Genomic DNA, 22671 nt, shown 5'->3' with positions numbered 1-22671 from the left:
CAGCTTTCATGCTGATTGGCTCATAGGATACTGGAAACATACGGAACCTGGTTGGGACCCTGCTTCCAAAAAAGTTCTAACCCCCCTGACCCTGCATGACTACATCCCTGATCTGCATACATTTTATATGAATAAAGTCATAGCTCTGAAGTGTGGAGGAAGCCTACTCTCTTTGTTTCTGTGATATGATGCACTCCGATATCACAATAGGAACCATCGTACGCGTGGGGGAGGAAAAGTGCAAAGCCTCTTCTATAGAAATAACCAGTGTAATTGTATTAGAAATAATTGAGGGGTGAATTGGGGGGACCTTTTTTTCATCCATCAGAATTAATCAGCAGCAAAGGCTGCAGTCCTCTGCATCCCATCTTAGGAGCGGGTCCCATTGGATGTACCGGGTCTTATTCAGAAGCAGCTCACCCAGCAGGATGGAGCTGCCTCCCTGGATTGCCAGCAGCGGTGTCAGGAGGAGGGAGGCGGTAGGGAGGTTGGCACGGTGCAGGCACGCTGGCAGAAGCACCAGATTGGCCCTGCTGGTGCACCCATGCCAACCTCTCTGCCACATTGCCCCTCCCTCCTGGAAAGTGGCAGTGACCTGCTGCCAGGAAGCTGTGTCGCAGCTGCGCCCCACCAGGTGAGTGGGTCATACTCCTGAGGAGACATGCCTAACAGTGCCTGGTCCTATTCTATGCAGTTTTCATGGCCGTGATTGCTGTGTGATTCCCCACACAATATTGTGTAAACCGGAGCTGTCGTGGGCTTGCAAGGAAGTTGCACTGTACAGCCAGAGATGGGAGGCAGGTGTAAGGCTGAGGACATGACTGCCGACATAGCAGGGGAGCTATCCACAAGGCTACAAAGAGCAGCAGGGGATTAAAACTGCAGAGTTACTGTCTTTAATATGAAAAAATGGAAGAGCATTTGTCAGGTTTTGGCGAGGTCTGGCACAGTAAGTGGAGGAAAGGGAAGGAAATAATTGAAAGTAAAGCCCTGAGTTGAGTAAGGGGTGTGAAGACAAATATATTTTGAACTGACTATTTGAAAAATTATTTTTATTTATTTATTTAATTATTTATTGCACTTGTATACCGCCCCATAGCCGAAGCTCTCTGGGCGGTTTACAGCAATCAAAAATGTTGCAGATTTAAATCCAGTGAGAACTTAGTATTCACTTTCATTTACAAACTAGGCTCCCTAAGTAGGACTTGGTGACTCACTGCCATATCCTTCTATTTTCCTCCATTTTGTTCATTTTCTTCTTATGCAAAATACTCCAGCGACATTTCTTGCAGGACTTGCTGACTCATGGAATCGCATTGTGAGCTGCTCTGGAGTAAAGGTTTGAAGCAGGAAGTCCCCATTTTGCCACTGCCATGAACATAAGTAGGCAGACTTAAGCAAGTCCCCATTTCTTCAGCCTCAGTTTTCCCACCTGTAATACTGGGATAATGATATGATACTGACTTACCTTACATTCTGCATCAAGGATGGAGAACCAGTAGCCCTCTAGACGTTGATGGCCATTAGTCCTGACCATTGGTCACACTAGCTGGGGCTGATGGGAGTTGGAGTCTAACCACATTTGGAGGGCCACAGGTTCCCTGCCCCCATCCTTCATAAACATTGGCTTTTCTTCAGATGAGTCTCAGTGCTACCCATGATTACTTTAAGATGTGAATAGATAATATGAAGCTACCTTTATATGGAGTGAGAACATTGGTCCGTCTAGGCCAATATTGTTTGCTGTGACTGGCAGAGACTCTCCCAACTACCTGCTATATAATCCTTAGTCATTGAGAGATTACAGCCATTGTAGGCAATCCTGGCTAGACCAGGGATAGGGGACCCTTTGATCCTCCATGTACCGTTTGACTTCAGCTCCTATCATCCCTGACCCTTGACTGTGCTGCCTGGGGCTGATGGGAGCTGGAGTCCAGCAGCATCTATACAGTTTGGGTCCAGGCTGTCTGAAGGGCCATACCTTCCCATAACAAGCCTATTTGAGCTCTTAAGATCTTCAGCCTTTCTCTCTCTTAAGATCTGCAACCCTCACAGACACGTCTGGTGGGAACACAGGAGAAAGCCTTCTCAGTGGCGGCCCCGACGCTCTGGAACTCCCTTCTTAGGGAGGTTAGACTAGCTTCCTCTTTGCTGTCCTTCCACCGGCAAGTGAAAACTGTGCCGACAGGCTTTTGGGAACTGACTGCAAGGGCTTTCAATAGTGTGCTGATCTAATTATCTTTACCTTTGCCTTTTTTAATGGCTATGTTTTAAATGGTTTTAATTCTACAGATAGTTTAATTACATTTTAACAGTAACTTTTTGTATGTTTTTATCTCTGTTTGTTTTAATTTTTGTAAGCCACCTTGAGTCCCAGTTTGGGACATGAATACAATTGTTGTTGTTATCATCATCATTATCATCATTATTGGGGGGGCGCAGGTTCCCTATCCCTGTATTAATCAGTCTAATTAAAAGTCAGTCTACAGCCATAGTACCATATGTACGCAATGTACATACTGGACTATGCTGTCTTACTAATGCCCTTTGGATAAGTATTTCTGATGGATCTGACGCTGATCATGGATTATGTTGGAAATTAAGCCAGCACCAAAATGGAAGGATTTGATCTAGACAGAACGAATGGCAAGCAGAATGGACTTAAGCATTTGTTGGATCGACATGGAGCAAGATATTTTTTTCTTCAGAAACCAGCACCCCTTTACCAGGCAATCCATGTCCTTGGCAAAATCCCCCATATTAGTTCCAGCTGCTTAGAAAAAGAGCCAACATTTCCATATTACAGTGTCTGGGAGGCATGAGTAGGATGATCACCTTAGGATGTGTTGGTGTGATTTGTTATGTGCACTTCAGCCTTCCCAACCTGGTTCTCTTCAGATGCTGTGGACTACAACGCCCATTAGCTCCATCCATATGGTGGCTTAAGAAGTACCTAGAACACAAAACTATGCAGGCATTTCCCCACCAATGCAGAATCAAACTTTCTTCTCGTGTCTCTGTAGAATTATGCATCAGCAGGACCGCCAGCTATTATATCTAATCTGGGCTGCATTCAGACATGGGGCTTATTGCATTAGTTTAACAGATAAAAATGGTGGCTCTTCTGTCCTGATTTCTAAAATTCCTTTCACACTGAAGTATCTGTTGTGTTAAGAAACCGTGGAGTTTTCAGCTGATATACAGGTGTTTTGCGTAACTGTCTTTCACGCAGCTGCAACGAACAGCGTCTTGTTTTTGTCCCTCACCTGTTATACACATGCGCACTGTAGTTCCCCCATAATTCACTGCTTGAATTAGTGTCTGGACACAGGGGCATGTGTGGGAAAAGGAGGAAGGGAATGCTGCTACTCAAGCTTACACTGGAATACCGGTACAATTTTCATCAGGCAAAAAAAAAAATGGTGCATGCTTAAAGGAACTCTTTGCATGCCAGGACATCTGTCACATGAGTGGCTGCAGCTAGTGCAAAGTTCCTGTGATCTTCCAGGTTCCCAGGTGTGCAAATGATTGTTTCTGGTATTATTTATCATGGATATTAGTGCTAAACGTCCACTATATTCCACTAGATTTCTGGAACTAGCTTTTACGTCTTGTGAAAGGTCAAATATAATGTGCAAATTGCCAGGTAAGAAACCGTCGGAATAATGGAATGAAGTACAGTGTGAAAGCAGCCCTAGTGTAATGCAGTGGTTAAAAGACTGATTGGTCTGTGGTTTGACTGTCACCCCTGCAAGAGTTCATCAAGTGGCCTTGGGGAATTTACTGTCTCTAAGGTTAAGTTTGAACTTGCAAATACGCACAGTCCAGCTATTTGCTGTGTCAGTGAAGCAAATTGAGCAAGACCATCAAGGGTTTTATTGAGACCATCATAATATATCCCATCCTGCAATTTTCACAAACTGTCACTAACACTTGCACAAGTATATAAACAAAATCCCTCCATAATGAGTTTGTAATTTATAGGCTGGGTTCTCAAAATACTAATAATGTAGCACTGAGCCACAACTGGGGAGCAGGGGATTTGTGCAAAATTTTGCCCTCCATGAAACCTCACCTCCTTCAGTTTTGGCAGCCATTCAAATAAAACAGAGGAAAAATATATGCTGATTCAGAGTGAGGTGTTGCCCTCATTCTGGTCTGGTTTTGTGACATCATCATGTAACCAAATCTGACCTAGGTGTCATCAGGAAAGCTATTCACAGTGAGGGCAAAGATTCCTGCCCTCTCTCTACTTTGACTTCATGATGATATGATGTCATCAGGCTGCCAAAAGAGCTGTTGTGTGTGAGGATATAAGACAAGGCATTTTTGAATGCAATACTCCACTTGTGGAACTACCTCCCAAAGGTTAAGCTGGCTATTTCTTCGATGTCTTTTTGTGGGTTGTCGAGACATTTTTGTTCTGCCAAGCTTTTACTTTATTTACTAATCTTTTATTTTACAAATCCTGTCTGTGGACTTGTTTTATTTTGTCTCAGCTTGTTCTGCTGTTCCCTGTTTTTCAGTGTGAAGATATATTAATTGTTTTAAACCACTTTGGAGGCCCTTTTTAGGTCTGAAAGGTGATATATAAATGGTTTATGAATAAATAAAGATGTGGTCCCTGATTGACTAAGATTACCTTATGAAAAAGCCTTGATGTTTTGTTTTGATTTGTTTGTTTATTGTTACATTTATATCCCACTTTTCTCCCCTGGAGCTCAAGGTAGTGTACATGGTTCTCCCTTTGCCCATTCCATGCTCACAATAACCCGGTGAAGTAAGTTAGGCTGATAGATAGTAGCTGGCTCAAGGTCACTCAGTGAGCTTCATGGCCAAGCAGATATTTAAATCCTGGCCTCCAAGGTCCCAGTCTGTCACTCCACACTCCATCATACTGCCACTATCACTGATGCTGCTGGTGGCGGGGGAGAGGCAGAACTATATATTTACTAAGATATTTCTACACTGCACTTCATATAAAAACACAGCAAGGCGGCATACAACATGCACAATTACAGCAACTTTGCTAAATGCCAATAAAAGCATCAACAGGTTGCATTTAGTGTTGATACTACAGGCAGGCCCTGCTTTATGGCGCTTCGCCTTTCGGCGTTCCGCTAATGCGGCAGCTTTCAGTTAGGGAAAGTCCCCACTTTAAGGCACTTGTTCTGCTTTTACGGCGGTTTTGCTCATCACGTGCCATTTTTGTGTCATTTTCGCGCGATGTGCACCATTATCTTCAATGGGTTCCGCTTTTCGGCAGCGGAACGGAACGTGCCGTATGAGCGGGGGCCGCCTGTACTCAGAGCAGACCCGTTGAAATCAGAGAGTGAGATGATAGAGTGAGAGGATAGAGTGAGATGATAGAGTGAGATGATAGAGTGCACAATGATCACCAAAGATCATGCAGTTATTAATCCAGGGTGGTATCCAACTAAGTCCTACTCAGAAATAGACCCACTGAAATTAAGGAACCTGAGTTAGTTTTGCTGGATACAACCCATACCAATACAAAGTGAGCACATGTGCTATGTCATATATAAAGCGTTGGACTTGGAGCCAGGAGGCCAAAGCTCATCCCGGCTCTTCCATGAAGCCCACTTGCCACCGTGCCCACATCAGCCCACTTCATACTCATACTGCTCAGCATCGACCCATTGAAATTAATGAGCCTAAGTTACTCATGTTCATTAACTTCAGTGGGTCTGCTCTGAGTAGGGCTAGCAATTAGATGCATTCCTGACCAAAAAAAAAAGAGAGAGAGAGAGAACACCCCATGTAGTGCATCCAGACCTCTTTGGGGAAAAGGTGGGATTCCAGTGTGATAGACAGGTATAAATAATATTGAGGAACCCAGAACAGCTTGATTTTTAGCTAATGGACTCCATGCATGCAATTGCTTTCACATTTTATCTTTCCCTTCAAAATCTACTTATGCGCATTACTCTTGAACTCTTTTTTTGTTCTCTATTTATTTGTTCAGCCCTCCAGAGGCTCTGTTAAAAAAAAAAGAGAGTCAGATTCTTGTAAACTCTTTATTTCTTCTAATGCTGGCAAACTATCAGGCTTCAGTTATTCTTAGTGGTAAATTATTTATCTTCTTTCCCCTCCTAGCTATGAATTCTGAATCTTTTACTTGTCCTCTGGGAGACAACCAAAGCCTGTTCCTTACCCTCTTACCCTCGCCCCCTTTTTAAAAATCAGGCAGGAGTGTGTTATGTGCTAGGAAAAGCTGAATAAATTATCTTTACTAAGTAGGCTAGCAACATTTACACTATGATCCTACCCATGTCTATTCAGAAGTAAGCCCCATTGGGTTCAAGTAAGTGTGTATTGGATTGTAGCCTTAGCCCCAGGTAGGGATGGAAAGATCTGTCCATTTCAGTTCTCTTGACTTCTCATTTTTCCAAACGGAAGGACAGTTCTCTCCATTTCTGCAGCAAATCAAGATTTTTTAAAAAATTCTCATGGAAGTTCTTCTGCGTTTTAGGATGAGTTTTTTTTAAATGCTTTCTTGTATGCCACTTTGACTGATGTACATTTTTGCAAGCAATTTCTCCCCTTATATACTGCATTTTTGTAAGCTATTTTCACCAATATATTGATCTTTATGCATGCTTCCCCCCAATTGATGCAGTTTTTGTATACGTTGGTTGGAGAACTGCATTGCAAAATTCAGATAAGTGTAAATTTTGAAGGATGGCTGCGTTTCAGTTCTCACGTTGTTTAGAAAAGTACATTTCAATAGATTTGGCTTTCAATATAAACTGAATCAAGTTTCTCCCCATCCCCCTACCCTCCAGTGAGTGAGTGCAGGATTTCAGCCTAAGGGTGGTATTGAATGCATTCATTCCATCAACACAAGGACTTTTGGATGCCCAACAGAACTTCCCACCCTCCTCGTACACCGAGGCTTGTAGCTGGTTTATAAACCTTTGCACCTCCAAGTAAAAGTAGCTCTTTCATCGGCTGCAAGGGAAGAAAAGTCCTCTGACCACTGAGCAATCGCAGGAGCCGTTTGATCCTTCCAGTACTGTAAGGCCAGTCGTGTGACTACTAATAAAGTACGCAGGGCCCAACTACAGTGTCCCTCTGTCACATTCCAGGACATCAGAATGTAATGCTTGGCATGAACATCTGAAAAATGTAGGCCACATCCACACCAGACATTTATTCCATTTTAAACAGTCATGGCTTCTCCCCAAAGGGTCCTGGGAAGTAGGGTTGCCAGCTCCATGGCCTGAGACTGATCCTGTATCTTTAAGAGAAGAGAAAGTCAGTCAAGTGCAGGTGTTCTTGCAACCCTGTAATGGGAAAAACCACAAAGTGGAATTGTTCCTTCCCCCTGCACAACTTTTAAAGATACAAAAGACGTCATGGAGGCTGGGCCTAGCAACCAAGAGGTCTTCTGTATCTTTAAAAGTTGTGCAGGGGGAAGGGAGAATTCCACCTTGTGGTTTTTCCCATTACAGAGTTGCAAGAGCACCTGCACTTGGCTGACTTTCTCTTCCCTTAAAGATACAGGATCAGTCTCAGGCCATGGAGCTGGCAACCCTACTGGGAAGTGTAGTTTGTGAAAGGTGTGGAGAGGAGACTGTGATTCCCCTCACACAGCTGCAATTCCCAGAATTATCTGGGAAATAGTGTCTAGCTCAGCCTTTCCCAACTAGTGTGCCTCCAGATGTTGTTGGACCACAATTCCCAACTTTCCTGACCATTGGCAATGTTAGCTGAGGCTGATGGGAGTTGTGGTCCATCAACATCTGGAGGCACACTGTTTGGGAAAGGCTGGTCTAGCTGTTAAACCACTCTGGCCGTTGGAGGTCTGTCAGGGGGAAAGAGTTTCCTAATAACAATGGCTAGGGTGGTTTAATAGTCAGACCCTCTTTCCAGAGAATTCTGGGAATTCTGTGAGGGGAACAGGGGTCTCCTAACAACTCTTAGCATTCTTCACAAACTACACTTCCCAGGATTCTTTGGGAGAAGCCATGACTGTTTAAAGTGGAATAAATGTCTGGTGTGGATGTGGCCTTAGAGATGTCCTTAGGAACCAGATTAATGTGAGTAAGGACTCCTGTCCAAAACAGGGCCACTACAGGGCAAGACCAGATCATATGTTTCAGTGCAGCCTCATGGGTCTCTTTTAATTAGGGGCTGGGCAACTTAATAAACCAAGCTTTCAGTTATCATCTGCCAGCTGTCTCATCTTTAGCTATGGTTTATTAACTATGGTTAACTTTAACAATGGTTAACATTAAGCATGCGATCCAGGGCAGAGAGTGAGTTTGCTGATACTATGCATGCTGATTATTACAACTGATGTTAAAAAGCAGGATATAAATCACTTAAATAAATTAATCAAACTGCGACTAAGAGAAATCTTGTAAATTTCTACAAGGTCTGCCGCAGAACGCGCACAAATCGCTCTGGCTATTTCCAACTCAGCCAATACTGCATTGCCTCACTGTTTCTCCATCATTTCCCACAGATCTGAAGGGGCAGCTGAAGAATGGACAAGGTTCAGGGCGAGCCAAGATCCTTCAAAAGTTACACCAGCACCCCCAGGTATGATTTCTCATTCTCAGACACTTCCACCTCTGCGATGGTTTGTGCAGATAGTTCTCTTTTTTCCCCTTTTATTTCAAAAGTTGTGGGAAAGTTCGGGAGCAAAGTCATAGAGGTCACAATGATGCGAGAGTGAGTAACTTGTTTTCATCGGTGTGTAGACTTCTGCACTTGAATGGTCCTGAGGGGCTTTGTTTCAAACCATCTTTGTTTCACTGTCTTAGGAAGGTGATTCATTCATCACTCCATGTTAATTTAGGCTCCTCCGTCAAGAATCGTGATTCCCCTCAGTCTTGAATTGCTGTTTGTTTGGCATTCTCATAACAATTTTTTAATTTATTCGTTTTGGATCCGATCGTAAGGAAGGTATGGGAGCCTTTTAACTTCCTAGTCCTCTTGGGTGCAAGAAGTAAAGCGAGCCATATGCCAAGGAGTTCAAAGCAGCAGCAAGGTGGACTGTTGTTTGGAAACTCATAGGGCATGTTCTCAAACATCCATATCCAGGGTTTATAAACCAAAACTGGGGTCACATGGGCAAATATGAACCACAATGGATACCTCTGAAAGGGGTCTTGGGAAGGGCGTGCATTCTGTTCCACAGTGCTGTCCCCACAATGTCTACTTAGAAGCAAGTCCTGTTGAAGTCAGTGGGGCGGACTCTCAGGTAAGTGGGGTTAGGATTGCAGCTATATATAACTTGTAAACAAGAGAGTACCTTCACCTGCTGCCCCCGTCTGGCACCAAAGAGGATTGTTTTCATTATTTTTTATTTAAAAGTGTGTATTAACTGTGTAATAGTTTAAGAATCTCTACACTGTGTAGATAAAAACAAACAGCATCATTTTAAAAAAACACAACCTGAAACCAACAAACAGGCAGCATAAAAGTATATAAATACAAATAAAGCAGGAATTCAGAGGATACAAACTCATAAAATAGGGTCTGATCTTATGGGTCGGAGAAAGCCTGGGCAGCAAGGAGAATTCTTTACATGGTGTCTGAAGCATCGGATGGTTGCCGCTTCACGTAAGGCAGAGGGAGGGACATTCCATAATGCAGGGGGAGTGGCAGAAAGTGCCCCTTTTCAGGTCACCCCCCCGATTATATTCTGTAGGGTGCAGCATCACGAGCTGAATTTCCTCAGACAGTCTAATGTTGTGTATATGATGAATGCAACGTTATGATATTGCTGTGCTCTCAGAAGTCCTTCCCAGTGTTGTGCTTAGTTTACATCCCAGCTTTCCTCCATGGAGCTCACAACCGTCCTGCGAGATGGCTTCGGTTGAGCACTTGTGACCTAAGACCATTCTGGAAGTGTCATGGCTGAGTAGGATTTGTACCCAGGTCTGCCTAGTCCTAGTCAATGCTGGTTCTCACTCTGGGCGCGAAAGGGTCTGGGTTCAAATCACGGACAAGCTCTGCATGCGGGTGGAAGAGAGCTGTGTTTTGTAAAAATAAACTTATGAGGATGTGCAGTACTTCAGTGCTGGAGCATGTTTTTGGCCAGGTGGCTTACAAGATGTGCAGGCCTGATGTATGAGACATTCACTGAAAAAGGGACGCAATCACATAGGGAACTGAGTGTGTAGATCACGTTAAAGCCTCCTGGTAATTGTTGTGGGAGCTCTTTCCTTTTTAATGCCTCATTGTTCTAGCTCCACTATATCCCTCTGGATGCCAGTTGCTGGGAATCACAGTTGAGGAGAGCGCTGTTGCACTCAGATCCTGCTTTCAGGTTTCCCGTATGCATCTGGTTGGACACTGTGAGAATAGGATGCTAGACGAGATGGGCCATTGGCCTGATCCAGCAGGACTATTCTTACGTTCTTAGCACCCAAAACCTTATTCTTGACTTTGTTAAACTACACTGACCTGATTGGAACGAAAAACCTTGTCAAGTGCACATTAAATTCTTGCAGTATGGTCTGCCAGAGATTGTAATATTTCAGAATGCAGATGAAGGAATCCAGCAGTGTAGCCAGAGTGAGGTGACAGGGCTCCACCTGGATAGAGTGCAAAATGGCCACCAAAGACCATGCATCTGTTAATATAGACCCATTGGAATTTATGAGCCTAAGTTAGTCATGTCCATGAACTTCAATGGGTCTGCTCTAGCAGTGGATGCAACCCATAATGTTAACATATGCAGTGTTTTCTTTTCACCATGGAATAATTCTAAGCATGTTTTTGAAGATGGTAGGTGAGAATAGCCAGACAGCAGCTTGCTCAGAGACTTAGTAGGGGCAGCAGGTCACACAGTGTGGCCTCCTTGCAGCTGGTCATTAGCCCTCTGCCTGTCTGCTAAGAAAGAGAAGGGTATTCGGTCGTCAGATATTTCTGAGGGAGGGAGTAGAGAGAAAATTGGACAGGCGACATTAGCCAGAAACAGCCAGCCGGGTTTTTGCATAGCAATTTTGGGTGGGAGCAGGTTTTCTGAGCAGTGAAAAGGAATTTTGCAATAGTCTCTACAGCCATTCTTGGATCATCCCCGGGGCATCCAGGAAAAATCATGTTAACAGTCCTGCCAGCAGCAGGATTACTACAGTGGTAACCAGTGGCTGAGTAAGGGAAAGGTGGGATTGGGACCGGCTGATGATATCCTGCTGGCAGGTGGAATATCAGAAAAACCTAGAAACAGCACAGTGTGATTTCTGCCCAGGCCTCTTCAGACATTTGGAGGAGCCGATCCATCTAGCATGTTATCTGCAACACACAGTGTGCTTTTTTTTTTTTTTTTCCTTTTTGTCCCTTGCGCTAGATCTTGGCAAGTGGTTTTTTTTTTTACAGTCATATTGTCCTGCTTTTGCGAGCGCTGGTTCCTACATAGACTCTGAGCCCAGACTCCATATTGATAGCTGCAACATGGCGTTCTTTTCTCCCTGTTTTTTTAAATGTCAGCCTGTTTTTGGAACAGATGGGAGGGGAAGCGAGGAAGAGGAAGGCTTGTGTACACAAAATCCTAGCTGCAAATTTCTCAAAGTGTGGAGCGAAACAGCTCTCTCTCTCTCACACACACACAAACACACACAATAAGTGAGCTACGCAAGTGGGCAGTGTCTGTTACTATCTTTCTGTCTCAGTTCTTGTCCTTGGAGCAGGTTTGGCCATACGGGAGAAAAAGGCCACATGTGGGAGGGTTGGGATAAATGCCTATCAACCAAGACAGCAAAGTGGAACCCTCCATGTGTAGAGGCAGTATACCTCTAAATAGCACCTTTTGCCTCCCTGCCCGGCTTTTGGACTTCCCAGAAGCCATGTGGCAAGCCACTAAATGACACCTCAGAGCCTGGGGAGCTGCTTCGTACCGAGTCAGACCGTTGGCCCATCCAGCTCAGTGTTGTCTACACTGACTGGCAGCGGCTCTCCAGGGCTTCAGACAGGGAGTCTCTCCCAGCCCTACCTGGAGATGCCGGGGACTGAACCTGGGACCCTCTGCATGCAAAGCAGATGTTCTGCCCCTGATTTACATCCCTTCCCCAACTCAGGCGCTACTTCTTAGTTAAAGATTTCTTGTAATGATCAGCTGGAATGGAAATATTTCAAAGAGAAGCGGAGCCAAAAATTGCTGGTGTATCAGCAGATTGCAGGAGAGGCCCTGAGTCCCATCTCTCACCATGCATTTAAAACATATTCAATGCACATGCCCAAAGGATCCTGAGAACTGCAGTTTATCCCTCAGAGAGCTACCATTTCCAGCACCCTTAACAAATGACAGTTCCCAGGGGTTTTGGGGGGAGGGGGAGTCATGTGCTTTGAATATGGATTGAATGTCCTTAAAATGTCTGGTGAGGAACTACCCTCAGCTTGATCCAGCGAAGCTGTTACTGTGCCATAAAGGGCTATTAGGCAAGTACATGATGTGGATATCAGTGACCATTTTCCATGACAGCTAAGTGGAGCCTCCATATACAGAGGCAGTCTGCCTCTGAATTCCAGCTGCTGGGGGACAAAGCAGCGGCGGCGGCGGTGGGGTTGCTTTTGTTCCCTGCTTTGGGTTCCCCAGAATCATCTGGGCTAACTGCTACTGGGAAGAGAATGCTGGAGTAGAGAAGTACCCTTGATTTGATCCCGCAGAGCTCTTTTTGCATTCTTAATTGAGTCAAGGGGATTGTCTAGTGCTTTTATTTGTTTATCTTAATTTTTGTTAGGTCAAATTTAATATTTATCTATTTATTTGAAGGGTTATCTACACACATACACACACTCCACCCAAAACAGGGGGAAAAAACCCCACAAAAAAAATAAAATCACTCTCAGAGTTTCTTTCAATGGTCACTAATAAGGCAGCCCCTGCCTTCAGGCTAACAGTCAAAAAGATATGACACAAAAGGAAAACAGGGAGGAGGAGGGAGGAGGGAAAAAGCAAACTAGTTACTCGTACTAGTTCTTAGTTCCAAAGTTCTTATAGCAACCAGTTGTCATGGGAAACAGTTCAAGGAGAGGAAGAGCCCAAAAAGTGCTGGTCTCTCAGCTGAGCTGACGAAGTGGTGCTGCTTCCCTTCCCTTCCTCTTTCTGACTGCTCCTGGGCAGAGCTTGGAAAAGTTTCTTTTTTGAACTACAACTCCCATCAGCCCAATCCAGTGGCCATGCTGGCTGCGGCTGATGGGAGTTGTAGTTTAAAAAAAGTAACTTTTCCAAGCTCTGCTCCTGGGTGGCACGTGGTAGAGAGAGCAGCCTGATGGAAGGGCTGCTCAGCAGAGCTGATAGTGGCCCTGCCTCTCTTCACTTCCTCTTTGGCCCAAAATGGCACCCAGAGCCACTTGGTTCACGCTTGCACGATTGAACTCTTATCAGATTCATAGTTCCTCATCCTGAAGACCTCAGCTGTCACTCAAGGAGGAGAAACAACTTTCAAGGCTTTTATACCCACAAAGACCGGTGTGGTGAAGTGAAGGAGGGGACGAGCTCTACCTCCATCACCCAAGGGATGTAGATTCAGTTCTGTCGCAATTGCTTGTGAGCGGTTCTGCTAACCCTGTGGTTACCAGAAGCCAAACAGAACTGTGGAAACTGTGTACAAGTATAAACACGCCACTTTGCATAATTGTTGAGGCCACAGAATTCAACGCTCTTTCTTTCTTGGCACAAAATGTAGGTTTTGCTTTTCTCCTTTTTTAGGAAATAATATGTAAAGCATCTTATGACAGTGAATGAAGAGATGCCAGTTCATGATCCTTTATGCTCTTCTATGGAATGACTATGAATTTACATTTCACTTATTTGTTTGTTTGCTTGTTTTTATGGATTAAAATGTATATATCGCTTGATTGTGAAAAACTTCTAAGGGGTGTACAATAAACATTAAATTATCAGTAAAAACAGTTAAGACTAAAAGCAGCAGTAGACTAAAAAATAAAAATTAAACCGCATCAGCATCTTATGTGTCCAGATAAGCTTGTCTAAACAGAAATGTTTTAAGTAGGTGCCAAAAAGAATATAGCAAAGGCCCCAGCCTGATGTCAATAGGCAGGGAGTTCCAAAGTGTAGGTGCCACCACACTAAAAGAACCATTTCTTACAAGCATGGAACGAGTATTATGTGGCACCTGTAACAGTGCCAGTTCCGCAGATCGGAGCCATCGAGTGGGCAAATCCGGGATAAGGTGGTCCTGCAAGTAAACGGGTCGCAACTTGTTAAGGGCTTTATATACCAATAGTAACACCTTGCATGTGGCCCTGTAACAAATGGGCAACCAGTGCAGATCTCTGAGCAGAAATGTTATATGCTGACAGAGTTTGTCAGCAACCGTGCCGCTGCATCCTGCACTAATTTCAGTTTCCGGGTCAAGCCCTACACAGAGTGCACGGCGGTCATCCAGTCTTGAAGTTGGCAGTGCCTGAACTATAGTGGTCACGCTCACTTATGCCTGGCTCTTGCCCTCAAGAGTCCAGCGTGGCTGGCACATGGCTCCCTCCACGATTGCATCTTTCAGAATTGGTGGATGAAGCTCTGTGATGCTATCACAGTCCAGACCCGAGACCACACCAAGGGGTTTATGAATGCATACCAGCAGAGGCAAGACATGTTTTCATGGGCTGCATATATTGCCTGCCGCCGGCTTCATATACCTCACCACAAGTCTAGATTATACAGAAGGGAACCATCTGGCCTGGCGATCTCTAAATTTTTTGAGCTCTGAGGAATGTCTTGGGTATAACTCGAATGCTCAAACTTGCTTCTCAAATGTTCCTCATTATGATTGGCATCTTGTATTTGGCAGAGTCCCTGTGCTCTCTTCAGGTGCTGTAAGCCTGTCGAGGATTGAATGGCATGAGCAAGTGGGATTATTTTTTCAAGCCCATCAAAAGATGGGGAGAGGGGAAACCACTCAAGACGTGTCTACTAACATAAAGCTACCACACATACTTCTCAATAGCTTCCTGTAAGTACAAAACCTCAGTTGAAGCATTGACAAGTAAACCAGCTCAAAACTGGCTTACCGTATTGTAGATGCTTACGGTGGGGTGCTTCTTGTCCACTGTGAGGAATTCCAGGGGGGATAAGACCCGAAAAATCTCTGAGGCCCCCTCAACTTACATATTATTACTGCTGTGACAAAGCTGCAAAAAAGGCAAATTCCGTGCTAGGGATCTTTAGGAAAGGCATTGAAAATAAAACTGCCGATATCATAATCCCGTTATACAAGTCTATGGTGTGACTGCATTTGGTATACTGTGTGCAGTTCTGGTCGCCTCACCTCAAAAAAGATATTGCAGAGCTGGAAAAGGTTCAGAAAAGGGCAAGCAAAATTATCAGGGATAACAGGGATGGAGCTACTCTCCTGTGAGGAAAGGTTGCAGCATTTGGGGCTCTTTAGAGCAGCCTTTCCCTACCTTTGGGTCCCCAGATTTATTTATTTATTTATAACATTTGTATACCGCCTCATAGCCGAAGCTCTCTGGGCAGTTTACAACAGATGTTGCTGGACTACAACTCCCATCAGCCCCAGGCAGCATTGCCAATGGTTAGGAATGATGGGAAGTGTAGTCCAGCAACATCTAGGGACCCCAAGGTTGAGAAAGGCTGTTTTAGAGGAAAGGCGAGCAAGCGGTGACATGATAGAAGTGTATAAAATTATGCATAGCATAGAGAGAAGTTTTTGTCCCTGGCTCATAACACTAGAACTCGTTGTCATCCAGTGAAGCTGAATGTTGGAAGATTCAGGACAAACCAAAGAAAAGGCTTCTCCACACAGTGCATAGTTAGGCTATGGAATTCACTCCCACAAGAGGCAGCGATGGCCGTCAACTTGGATGGCTTTAAAAGAGGATTAGACGGAGTCATGGAGGATGAGGCTGTCAGTGGCTACTAGCCATGACGGCTATGCTCTGCCTCCATGGTCACAGGCAGCGTGCTTCTGAATACCAGTTGATGGGAACCGCAGGAGGGGAGGGTGCCCTTGCGCTCAGGTCCTGTTTGTGGGCTTCCTATAGGTATCTGTTTGGCCACTGTGAGAACAGGATGACGGGCTAGATGGACCACTGGCTTGAGCCGTCAGGCTCCTGCGGTCTTATGTTCTGAATAGCTCTTTTGAGGCTATTTGTTTTATTTGTTTGTTTATTATTTAAATTCACGCTTTCTGAAATAACACGAGAACCATCCTTCAAAACAAGCACTTATCCAAATTTTGTGATGTGGTTCTCCAAGCAAAGAATGTTTACTAAAAAGCATGTATGAGGGGAAGGTGTGCAGAAAAATGAATACTGTAGTGAAAGTAACATACAAATATGCATTATATTAAGAGAAATTGCCTGCCAAAAATGTGTTTGCTAGGAGAACCTCACCCTGTAATGCTGAAGAATTTTAATGAGGATTTTTAATAATAATAATAATAAAGATAATAATAATAATGATGATAATAATAATAATAATAATAATAATAATAATAATAATAATAATAATAATAATGATAATGATAATAAAGATAATAAAGACTGGAAAATGAGAAACCGAGAGAAGCAAAATGGACAGATCTTTCCATCCCTGCACATAATACACCAACAAAAGATTTTTTTAAAAGGGGAGGGGGTGGACAGAAGGATGGGGAGAGAGCAGAAGGAGGACGGTAGTGCTGTCACTGTCATCAAAAGGAGGCTGGGCAGCAGCAGAGCATCTGCCCTCCTCAGGCGGTGTGGTCCATTGCACCGGGCCTGCGTTTCTAACTGTTGCCACAGTTGCAGAGGGGTCTCCTTTTTGCAACTTGACTCTCTTCTCAAATAAGGCAAAATCCCTCTGCGTATTTTCCTTCTGAGTTAAGGGGCTCCTAGCCCAGGTGTCCTGGCTCCCGTCCAGCTCCAGAAATAACATAGTCCTTCCTTTTAACCCCCATGTAATACGGATTGCGTGCAGTAATTCTTCACTGCCAGGACGGGACAACCTTCCGTAATGTTGCATTTCGCTCCAGAGGAGGCCCCATTTTGAGCTCTGTTTCGCCCTGCACTTTTAAGCTATTCGTAAAATGCTTTGACAGCTCTCAGCAGAACAGCCACTGATATTGCCAGGGTTATCGTTTCCCTCTGCAGCTGCTAGCAGCGCTTTCTGAGACCTGTAAGCTTTATTTGACAAAGCACCTGGCAGTTTTCATCCTAGTGTGACTTTGACAGAATATAGGCTGTATCGGCTGCTGGAGGCCTGCATGAGCAACTCCGCCGTACAAGTAACGTAACATTAACATGGTGGTATATTTAACATTATATGACATTTTAACCTTTAAAAAACACTTCTGAGAAGTGGTGTAGCTTAGAGCAGTGGTCTTCAACTTTTTCAGACCAGGGACCCACCTTTAACACAAACATGCATTTTGGGACCCATTTCTTATTTATTTTTAACCATGTGTTTATATGGTGGTAGTTCTGCTCTTGTGACCTACCAGGCTGTGACTCAGTAGTACAGGGATGAGGAACCTCAGGCCTGGGGGCTAAATGTGGCCCTCCAGGCTTCTCTGTATGGCCCTCAGGAATCTTCCAGGCCACACACCTTTTCCTGGTCACACTTCTCACCAGCCCTGCTTTGAACCTTCCTTGAGTGGACACATTCTAACCCAGCAAAAACACTCAAAGAAGGTGCACAGTAGGATCAGTGAACGTTGAGGTCCAAGGAGAGGTGGTGCAGCTGGCAGAGAGTTCCAAGGGCAAGATAGAGAGGGCTGGGAGGTTGCATTTGGCCCCCAGGACTGATGTCCCCTGCCCCTACCCTACAAGTGTAAAGTATCCCGGAGGGGCATGATTGGTTGGAGACCCGAATAGGGAGAAACTTCTGTTAGGGGATGGGGGAGATACACACCGCAACATTTTATTGCAGAGTCCACTTGCAGTAAGTGCATTTTGGGAAGAACATTGGAAAAAGGGCAAGAGTACTGCAATAGAGCGGCTGGAAATCTCTTCTCAAGAAAAGCTGCCCAGCACCACCGAGCTGCAAGATCAGAGCCCTCAGCACACCTGGCAACATCAGCGGCCTCCTCTGCCAGTTGCCGGCCAGGGAGGCAACCCTTTCCAGTTGGTAGGCTTTTCCACATGCTGTGAAATTCCAGGTTTGTGGGAGCTTTCTTACATATCTTGGCGCCAAAATATGCAGAAGATTAATGGGCCACAAAGGAGCGGTAACAGGAACTGAGCTGTTTCTAGGGCAACAAAACATTCCCTCTCTTTCCTTGCCACCCCCCCAGCTTTTTATTCCTTATTCACTTTTATATTCTAATGATACCTGTCGCTTTAAAATTCTCCAGCCATTTTAAAGCCAATAAATGGGGCAAATGCATTTCTTTCCTGAAGGCCCTTTGTGCATTGGCCTCTATATCTAAGCCAAAATGTCAGCACTCCCAACGGTAGATTATGTTTACCCAGCCTAGGTGATTACTTTAAAAGCCATGCCCCTTGATCTGATTTTATCATTTTATTATTACTGTTATTAATCTCAGTCTCAATTATACAGTGTGGTTTCATTTTGCTATGGCTTTTTAAAAAATATACACTGCACTCTCCCAAAAGTGCTTCAAAAAGAGAAAAAATGGGTTGTATCCAACTAAATTTTACTCAGAGCAGAACCACTGAAATTAATGGATATCAGTTGGTTGTGCCCATTAATATCAGTGGGCCCGCTTTGAGTAGGACTAGCACTACTCATAGAATACTCAAACAACTGGTAGAAAAGGGACCACGACTTGGCTCTTATTTCCAGCTGAGGTGGTAAAGAGTTTGTGTGGAGCAGCCTTTCCCAACCAGTGTGGCTCCGGATGTTGTTGGACCACAACTCCCATCAGCCTCAGCCAGCATTGCCAATGGTCAGGAAAGATGGGAGTTGTGGTCCAACAACATCTGGAGGCACACTGGTTGGGAAAGGCTGGGTTACGGTGCCGGGCTATGACCTGGGAGACCAGGGTTCAAATCCCCACTCAGCCTGTCACTGTCTCTCAGCCTAATGTACCTCACATGGTTGTTGCGAGGGAAAAATCAGGAGAAGGAGAATCATGTACACCACCTTGAGCTGGGATATAAATGTAAGCAATAAATAATAAAGCTGTTTCTGGGCTTACAGGCTGCAGGCAGGACTGCATGTGGCTGAAAACCCCTCCTGACTCCCCCCCCCCCCAAAATATTTGGCATGTACAAAATTAACATATTGGAGAGAATGATTCTAGACTGCCTTTCTTCCCCTATCCACAGAGACTTTTCTTGTATAGAGGAACACTCAGGCATGTGACTGTCCTGGAATCTAAAGTGGCCTCGATGTAGGCTCAGCACCTCAATGAGAACTGAGTCCTTAGTGTTGCAGCCAAAACTCTAAGCGCGTTCCAGTTGTGCTGGTTTCTATAGGGGGACGGTCGTACTCAATGGTAGAGTACGTGCTTTGCTCCCAAACTAGGGTTGCCAGGTTCATGGCCTGATCCTGATCCTGTATCTTTAGGAGAAGAGAAAGTCAGCCAAGTGCAGGTGTTCTTGCAACACTGTAATGAGAAAAACCACAAAGTGGAATTCTCCCTTCCCCCCGCACAACTTTTAAAGATACAGAAGACCTCTTGGTTGCCAGGCCTGGCCTCCACGACCTTCTCTTCTCCTAAAGATACAGGATCAGGATCAGGCCATGAACCTGGCAACCCTATCCCAAAAGATCCCGGGTTCAGACCCCAGCATCTCCAGACCACCACCTGAAATACTGGAGAGCGGCTGCCAGTCGGTGTTGACAGTACTGTGCTAGATGGACCAATGGTCTGATGTGGTGTAAGGCAGCTTGCTATGTCCTGTACGGATGTCATAAAATAGCGGAGAGAGAATCCTCTGGGTTGTAGCCAATGAATTCCTGCTTAGAGTAGACCACTTGAAATTAATGGACCGAAGTTAGTCATGTTCATTTACTTTGATGAGTCTGATTTGAGTAGAACTGCCACTGGATGCAACCGTCTGTCTGTAGTCAAATGTTTTAAGAAAATGTTTTCATCTGTGTAATGCACAGTCACCAAGAGGTTCCACTCCCAAAATTGGTTAGTGTTTCCAGCATCAAATTATATACAGCCACTTGAGTTTCAACCGGTATCACCATAAAAATGTGGAAGTGGATGACTATTCCTACCAGCAGCATGGTGCTGCCATTCAAATTCAGTTCCGTACTAGACATTCAGGGTTGTTTGATGCCCCAGGATTTTATCCTCCCTTAACTTTATCATGACAGCCAGTGTGGCATAGTGATTAGAGTGTTGGACTAAGACCTGGGAGACCAGGGTTCGAATCCCCACACAGCCACGAAGCTCACTGGGTGACCTTGGGCCAGTCACCGCCTCTCAGCCTCAGAGGGAGGCAATGGTCTGAATACCGCTTACCATGAGAACCCTGTTCATAGGGTCACCATAAGTCGGGATCGACCTGAAGGCAGTCCATTTCCATTTTCATCTTTATCATGCTGGCTCCCTCTCTGGATGTTTGTGTAGCCCTGTAGCTGATGATAAATAATAGGCATTCATTTATTGGACCATACGAACCACTTTTTGTCTTTGGAATATATGTTGAATCTCATTTTGTTGCAGAGTGTTAGTGAACTGAGACCTTGTCTCACAGAGCATGTGCAGAGGAGAGCTGAATGGAAGCAGTTTTCAGGGACGGCTAGAAAACTGGTTTAGGTTGTCCGGGCACTGGTTTTGCTTTGAGACTAGTTCTGGGTGGTTGTTTCTCAGCCTCTTCTTTTGAAAAGGAACAGATTGTTGCAAAGACAGCATAACCATTGAGTAGCCTGTCCTCTGAGCAACATTTCTTGAATTAAAATGTATTGCTTTTTAATACTCAATTAGAGCATATGGGCTTTTGGATGATAACTTGAGAGTTCATACTGTATATGGAAACTTGTTACAACAGTCAGTGGCCACAGAAAGATAACACTTGCTGCTTATGTGTGAGATGATTAATTCATTCACAGTTTAAAAAGCACAATCCTTTCTATGTAGTTCCTCAGGTAATTACGCTCCAGGATCCTACTCTGTATCATACTTAGCGTAACAGATAACCCAACCCTGTACATTAATTCCCAGTTTTTTCTTTATATATTTCAGGAGAGTATGTAATTATGGTCCGTGAAGTGACTTCACCTCCATTCCTAGGCCAGCATCTCCCACCTGCGTTCAAGCTCTGGAGGGTTATGCCAAACAGAGGGAAAAGCACGGGTGTCAGAAAGGAAACAAAACAAGATACTGTCAATTAAAGAAAATAAATTGAAAGATGGAACACAACCAATGCTCAGCTGGTCTTAGGGGAAACATTTGCCCTGGAGTGCTGTGAGAATTGATTATTAATGTAACATCCCCACCCTCCTCAACACAAATAATTTCTAAATGATCCCCATAAAACTGGGATCTAGGGTGTCTATAATATGAGAAAGTCAGAACAAAGGAACAAAAAACGGAAAGCTGTTTCATTATCATTTCAGTCAGATATTCTTTTAACGTGAACTATAGTTGTTTTGTATTACATTAATATAGACGTGTGGTTCTTATTCCTGTTAGCCATTTTTTTGTATCACAGCCGTGCAGTTTTGTAAAAAAACCTCTTTTTATAAACCAGTGAGTTTGTGCAACAGTTTGGTCATATAACTGTGGACCACAAAATCCAGCAAAACAGATGGTCAACTAATGGCCGAAAATGTCCATCACAGATTACATTTATGACTGTTGCACTTTCCTCCCTTAATAGCATATTTGCAACTAGATAGTTTTGCTCTTAAAAAAAGAACTCTTGATCATCCAGTACATTTAAAAAAAAAAAATCGCCCACTACAAGATGGCAAGTGGAAAACTGCCAACCATCTTGAAAAGTGTCTCCTGTCATCAGCAGAAGAGGATCTGAAGCTGGGTTAATTATTCCAAAAAAAAAAAAAATGAAGCCCGACTGAGCAGGCCAGAAATGTATCTGAGCAATTATGGCGGAGGAGGAATGGTGAGTAGATCTGTTTGGAACATATTTGTGTCTGGCAGCAGCTGGTGTTGGAGACGCAACGTGCTCCGCTGTGTTGGATGAGCAGTTCAAGATTCAATAGTGCGTCACAGCAAAGATAGCCAAGCGAGAGGGTCGAGCTACATGCAGCAGTGGAGTCCTTCAGGACTGTGTCACTTCAGGATGTGGCATGGAGCAGGTGTGGGAGCCACACAACTGAAACCTCACTCATGTTAACCTTTCCCCACCAGTGAAAGAGTTCTAGCCTAGCCTTCAGTTCTAGCTTCTGTGTTTTCGGAAGCAGCTGAAGACCTGGCTTTTTGATTAGGCTGGAGGAGAAATTTATCAGAGCTGTGTAGTTAAAGGTGTGGATTGGTCTTTTGTTTTCTGTGATTGTAATTTGATTTAATTGACTGTTTTGTATTTTGTGTTCTGACATGTATTTGTATTATGTTTTTATTGTACGTCGCCTAGAGTGACAGGATTTTTACCAGCCAGATAGGCGTCTAATAAATTTTAGATAATAATAATAATAATAGCCATGGATCATTTTCAGTGTGGAGGATGTTGCTATTATTGTTATTATTCAGATTAGAATTTATTACCCGTCCTTCACCCAAAGGTCCCAAGTCCCAGCGTTACGTGGTGTTGTTTTTAAAAAAGGAAATACTGAGACAGGGCAATATATTT

The 22671-nt window shown here is 44.2% G+C and overlaps 1 protein-coding gene across 1 annotated transcript in view; it reads left to right on the top strand.

Annotated features, from left to right (window-relative positions):
- The window catches only part of MORN1 (MORN repeat containing 1), a 133645-nt gene extending 111247 nt beyond the window's left edge, over positions 1-22398 (top strand). Inside the window, exons 13-14 of the mRNA XM_061600901.1 lie at positions 8492-8568; positions 21105-22398. Of these exons, the coding sequence (XP_061456885.1) occupies positions 8492-8568; positions 21105-21253 (226 nt within the window). The 3' untranslated portion in view covers positions 21254-22398. The remainder of the gene's footprint in view (positions 1-8491; positions 8569-21104) is intronic.
- Positions 22399-22671: the final 273 nt, after the last annotated feature.

The sequence above is a fragment of the Rhineura floridana genome, chromosome 18 (genome assembly GCF_030035675.1).
Source record: "Rhineura floridana isolate rRhiFlo1 chromosome 18, rRhiFlo1.hap2, whole genome shotgun sequence".
Classification (NCBI taxonomy): Eukaryota; Metazoa; Chordata; class Lepidosauria; order Squamata; family Rhineuridae; genus Rhineura; species Rhineura floridana.
The sequence above is the reverse complement of the archived record's forward strand: the minus strand, read 5'-3'. Positions and strand labels throughout refer to the sequence as shown.